Here is a 6,195-nt window from a genome sequence, read left to right on the forward strand (position 1 = left end):
ACCCCAAATCTCTTATTCTCCATTCCTTTAATAAAGAATTAAGATAAAAATTTCCTATGATTTAATGATTTTTAAAATTTATCAGGCTTTTCCTTATATTCATCACCTAATACCACATTTCCATACTCCCTAGGGAAATGTGTGCGTGCATGCAGGGGTGTGGAGGGGTAGGCACAGATGATGGTAATGGTTATGAAAGGGGAAGAACATCTGAGTAAATTATCTGAGCCATTATTTTTCACTTAATGTTCTAGAGTTACTGAGCTACTGAGCGAGAAAAGACCTAAATGCCTTACCAAATCCATTCTCATGCTTTCAGAGAGATGAACTTGAATCATCCAGGACAGATGGTTGCTATCAGGTTGAGTCTGTGCTGAAAAACAAAATCTTAAAAACATCTGCAGTTGTTTGAGAAATACACTCATTATAGTTGATGTTAATGATAACAAAATGTGTGAAATGGATTTCAGGGCTTTTTTTGGAATAAGTATCGTTCATATGTTATATTAAAAGAAAACTACTACAATCTGATAATGGAATTTTAGAACATGACTTTCCACTGTTTGCAAAAAACACTTATTGAAGATCTTCTGTCACCAAATGTTTACAATGGAACCAAAAAAAGTGTACAGACTACAGAATTCTAAGTGTGACTTTATGTATCCTGACACTTATAATGACTGATATGACTTACCGATTTTACTTAGTTTAGTTCTTAATCAAACTTTAGTTTCCAATTCGTTGCATGTTTCAGATTTATTTTCTTTTAAGGCTTCTTCTTTGAAGATATAAAGACTTTGTTTTTGACAGTGTTCTTTTACATTCAGTTCAGTTGAGTTGCTCAGTCGTGTCCGACTCTGCGACCCCAGGAACCTCAGCACGCCAGGCCTCCCTGTCCATCACCAACTCCCGGAGTTTACTCAAACTCACGTACATTGAGTCGGTGATGCCATCCAACCATCTCATCCTCTGTTGTCCCCTTCTCCTCCCACCTTCAATCTTTCCCAGCATCGGGGTCTTTTCAAATGAGTCAGTTCTTCGCATCAGGTGGCCAAAGTATTGGAGTTTCAGCTTCAGCATCAGTCCTTCCAATGAATATTCAGGACTGATTTCCCTTAGGATGGACTGGTTGGATCTCCTTGCAATCCAAGGACTCTTGAGAGTCTTCTCCAACACCACAGTTCAAACGCATCAGTTCTTTGGCACTTTTACATTACATGCTGAATATAGCTAGAACTAAATAACTGTTATCTAAAAAAAAGTTGCATGTCAGAGGAAAGTCAGGTTTCTATATTGTTAAAAATGCAATAGGAAATAAAATTTTTTGATCAAATCTGAAAAGCCACGGAATTCAATGTCTAAGAAAACCATGCTATTAGAAAAAATAAAAACATTTTTAACAATTGTCATGGAAAACATTAAGCTGATGAGGAAATGCTACTCTTAGCAATTAAGAGAGTCAATAAACTCAGACTTGTATAACAGTATTACAGACTTCTTATGCTCGAACATCTGTCCAGAGTATAGTTTAAACTGAAGATACTAAATCAGCATTTTTTTTAAAGTATGGAGAATGAGGATCAAATGGGGGAACTGTTAAAAATAGATTCTTAAGAGTTGGACCTACTGAATCAGAATTTCCAAACAGTCTGGGGAACCTGCATTTTTACAATCCAGGTCATCTTTAATCTCACTGAAGTTTAAAAACCAATGCTCTGGTTTTCTCATTCTTGAAATTATTATTTTTTAAAAATATATACTTCTTTTAAATGGAAGTATCTAAGTCAATAGCTAAATGAATTATCACAAAGCTAACCCATCTGTTAACCATGATACAGACAGAGTAAATGTCAGAACTGCTTCCAGCCATCTTCCCCAATAGACAATCACCATCATGATGTCTAACACCAGAGTAGTTTTGCATGTTTTAGAATTTTATATAAATGGAATCATATATATGCTTTTTGTATCAGACTACTGTTGTACAACATTCAGTTCAGTTGCTCTGTCGTGTCTCTTTGTGACCCCATGAACTGCAGCACACCAGGCCTCCCTGTCCATCACCAACTCCCGGAGTCCACCCAAACCCATATCCATTGTGTTGTTGATGCCATCCAACTGTCTCATCCTCTGTCGTTCCCTTTTCCTCCTGCCCTCAATCTTTCCCAGCATCACGGTCTTTTCAGATGAGTCAGCTCTCTGCATGAGGTGGCCAAAGTACTGGAGTTTCAGCTTCAACATCATTCCCTCCAATGAACGCCCAGGACTGATCTCCCTTAGGATGGACTGGTTGGATCTCCTTGCAGTCCAAGGGACTCTCAAGAGTCTTCTCCAACACCACAGTTCAAAAGCATCAATTCTTCTGCACTCAGCTTTCTTTATAGTCCACCTCTCACATCCATACATGACTACTAGAAAAACCATAGCCTTGACTAGATGGACCTTTGTTGGCAAAATAATGTTTCTGCTTTTTAATATGCTATCTAGGTTGGTCATAACTTTCCTTCCAAGGAGTAAGTGTCTTTTAATTTCATGGCTGCAATCACCATCTGCAGTGATTTTGGAGGCTAGAAAAGCCTGACACTGTTTCCATTGTTTCCCCATCTATTTGCCATGAAGTGATGGGACTGGATGCCATGATGTTAGTTTTCTGAATGTTGAGCTTTAAGCCAACTTTTTCACTCTTCTCTTTCACTTTCATCAAGAGGCTCGTTAGTTCTTTTTCACTTTCTGCCATAAGGGTGGTGTCATCTGCATATCTGAGGTTATTGATATTTCTCCTGGCAATCCTGATTCCAGCCTGTGCTTCCTCCAGCCCAGTGTTTCTCGTGAGGTACTCTGCATATAAGTTAAATAAGCAGGGTGACAATATACAGCCTTGACGTGTTCCTTTTCCTATTTGGAACCAGTCAGTTGTTCCATGTCCAGTTCTAACTATTGCTTCCTGACCTGTATACAGGTGGAGTGTAATTCATTCATGTTGTTTAATGTAGCAGTAATCCATTCAGCTTTTGTTTTGAAATATTCCATAATATGTTGGGTAGTAGGGGTGTCAATAGGATTCTGAAAGAGATTCTCCCAGGCTAGGACACAGTCACATCAAAGTAAACCTTTGTGATGCAGTTTACTTTCCCAGGCTACTCTGTTCCTCTGTGCTATGGAGGGGACCCACAAGTTCCAATATTCTCCCAAGGGGAGACTCACAGGGTAGCTGAGTGGGAAGCAAATAGGTGAATGTGAAGAAAGTAGGCTTATCTGGAGCCTGCAGTGGGGTGTCATGTACTAAACCTGCAACCAAACAGGACTGTTTGAGACATTTATGCAGAAGTCTCAGGCCTCTCTTTTTTAACATCCAAGAGAACTAAAGTGAAGCTGGTCTGCCAAGAAGTACTGGGCTCTGACCAGGCTAGGAAAAAACCTGATCACATATTTTATAAGCTGCTACCTACTGCATCAGAGGCCAGCAGGTATGTCCAGAAAATGGAAAAGTAACAACAGTGTCTTCCCTCATGCCCCTTGGTCATATAAGCCTTCTCTCCTCCACACAGGTGGACACCATTTTAGAGAGAAGACAAAGGGTATAGATAAGACAAGTTTTAAAATGTTTAAGCACTCCCTTAAGATATAAACTGTCTTCTTTATATCAGACTAGGTTTTTAATTTTTTTCCAGACTTCCCACTGGGTGGGAGCTCAAGGGGACGAACATGTTAAGTTCTGTAGGAAAACTCTACTTCTTCTGCACATCTGAATTGTAATGAGTAAATTTGCAACCACATGCATGTCAAACATTTTCTTTCATTTCCTTCTTAGCAGTCATCCTTTAAGACTGCATTAGCAAATCCAGACTTCTAGCTGCAGACTATTATGCTCATCACTTATCAGTGTTTCAAGTTTGAAAGCAATAAAGTGGTTTATACTTTTCAGATATTTGATAAAATGATTGTTTGCTGTACTCACTCTGCTTTTCAAACTAAGTAGTTTGAAAAGTCCTTACATCTACTCAAAATGTATCCACCTGGCTTCTACCCACTAATATTACTGCAGCTGCCTTTCTCAAAGGATCATCATGCTCCAGTTATGCAACCCAATGTTGTCTTTGACTGGAATCCTATTTCTCTGTACTATGTGATCAGTACAGAGCCACTTTTGTCTTTGTGAAATCTGTACCACCCTAGTTTTCTTCCTGTTATCAATTTCCATCTCCTGTCTTTTGCTCATTCTTAAGAATGTATATTCCCCCATGATTCTGTCCTCATCTTTTGTTCTTCTATACCATCTCCCAGGGTTGCCTAAATCATTTCTGTCACAATAATTATTAGCCTTATGCTGCAAGATCTCTATCTCTAGCTTTAACCTCAACTGGGTTTCAGTCCCCATTTCCAACCACCGCTAGACATTTTCACATAGGTGTCTCACCACCAATCAAATCCAGCAGATAAAAAGTCTTCTCTAACATAAACCTCCATCTTATCTCCCTATCATAATTAATAGCATTACCATCTACTCAATCACTAAGGATCAAAACTTAGGTTACTAAATTGGGGATGCAGGAAGAGAAACTGGCTCAAGCCTGCTTAAGAAAAGGGGGATTCAGGTTGGGTGCATGAGACAAGTGCTCGGGCCTGGTGCACTGGGAAGTCCCAGAGGGATCGGGTGGAGAGGGAGGTGGGAGGGGGGACCGGGATGGGGAACATGTAAATCCATGGCTAATTCATTTCAATGTATGACAAAAACCACTGCAATGATGTAAAGTAATTAGCCTCCAACTAATAAAAATAAATGGAAAAAAAGAAAAAAAAAAAAAGAAAAGGGGGATTTATGGAATTTGCAAGTTCAATCCATGGCTGGGGAACTAAGTTCCCACAAGCTGCGCAGCATAGCCAAAAAAAGAAAAGGGGGACTTACTGTAAGGGTTTAATAGGCAGAAACCACGGGCATTCACGCACAAGGAAACGAAACATGGCTATGCCACCTCGAGTGCGACTGCAACTCCCAGGCCACTCTGGTTTCTCACTGGGTCACGGTCATTTGGTTCTGCAAACCTACTTCACCCCCCTGCTTTATTCTATAGATCAGCTTTCTCTGCTTCTTCACTGTTTCCTTTAGATTTTTGGCTTGCTTCACTGACTATGGACCAGATCTAAATGATCTTTTTTATGTACATGTAAACCAAGTGTCTGAAGTAGTTCGTTTGAGCTAATAACTACTTAGCCCAACTTCTTCCTGGTAAGGTGTTCTATCAGCTGTGATCACAAGCATGGAATCACAAGCATGTTACAAACATCTACTCCCTGCCCTTTAGCATTCAACTGTAGTTGAGGGTGTGAGATCCTGGAGTATAAACCTGGCTATCTAATTCCATTCTCCCAGCACAAGTGAAAGGCAGAGAAAGGTGGTAGAGGTATAGTGCTAGATGTGTCTTTAATGATTCCTATCTCTGCCAACACTTTTCAGATTTTCTCTCCATTCCCCTACCTCAGTCAGCTGTGAACAAATCCCTCCCAATAGCCACCTCCTCCTGCCTGCCTATCCAGGAAAGCAACAGCTCTTTCTCTGTCCATTCAACTTCCACTGACTGCTTGACATTTCCTTTCCTGCCTTCCTGTTGTAACACTGGCATTCAGGCCTGTCTTTCCCATTTGACTGTAAACTTAAAAGAGGAAATCATCTTGTTCATCTTTATGGCTTTATGTAATTCTGATTTCAACAATTTTCTAGCATTTCAAGTAATGGCCAGATATTTTAATTCAAATACTTGATTCATATGCATGGTGTTTATTTCAGTATATACTTCTTGAAAATAAATACCCTATTTCTGAATGACTACTATGTTTACATGATAATTATCCAAATCCATTAAGCAAATACATCACATCTCTGCTGAATGAAGTGGGGTGGGGGTTGCAGAGGACAGGTTAAGTAAATCGTATCACTGTCTCAAGAAATGCTCTGATAACTATCAATAATGCTCATAACTAATGAGTAAAAACATAGAATTTACAGAAGTGGCATTAAAATACAATTTATTTTGTGGTATTTCTAGCCAAATTCCAAAGACTCAAAATCTGAGTAAAAAGTGGAAAGTCATATTAAGAGCTTCATTTACCAAGAGACAATATAGGAACTTCCCTAGCAGTCTAGCAGTCAGGACTCCACCCTTTCACTGCCGAGGGCCCAGGTTCAATCCTTAGTCA

At 39.5% G+C, this 6,195-nt stretch overlaps 1 protein-coding gene across 9 annotated transcripts in view; it reads left to right on the top strand.

The window, feature by feature from the left end:
- The window catches only part of LRRC34 (leucine rich repeat containing 34), a 31,249-nt gene that overhangs the window by 17,993 nt on the left and 7,061 nt on the right, over positions 1 to 6,195 (top strand). Inside the window, exon 12 of one of the 9 annotated variants that reach the window (XM_020882105.2) lies at positions 255 to 1,487. The exons of the other annotated variants lie outside the window; for them this stretch is intronic. Coding sequence (XP_020737764.2) covers positions 255 to 263 — 9 coding nt within the window. The 3' untranslated portion in view covers positions 264 to 1,487. Of the gene's footprint in view, positions 1 to 254; positions 1,488 to 6,195 lie in introns of those variants that run through there. 9 annotated transcript variants of the gene reach the window in all.

The sequence above is a fragment of the Odocoileus virginianus genome, chromosome 4 (assembly GCF_023699985.2).
Source record: "Odocoileus virginianus isolate 20LAN1187 ecotype Illinois chromosome 4, Ovbor_1.2, whole genome shotgun sequence".
Taxonomy (NCBI): Eukaryota; Metazoa; Chordata; class Mammalia; order Artiodactyla; family Cervidae; genus Odocoileus; species Odocoileus virginianus.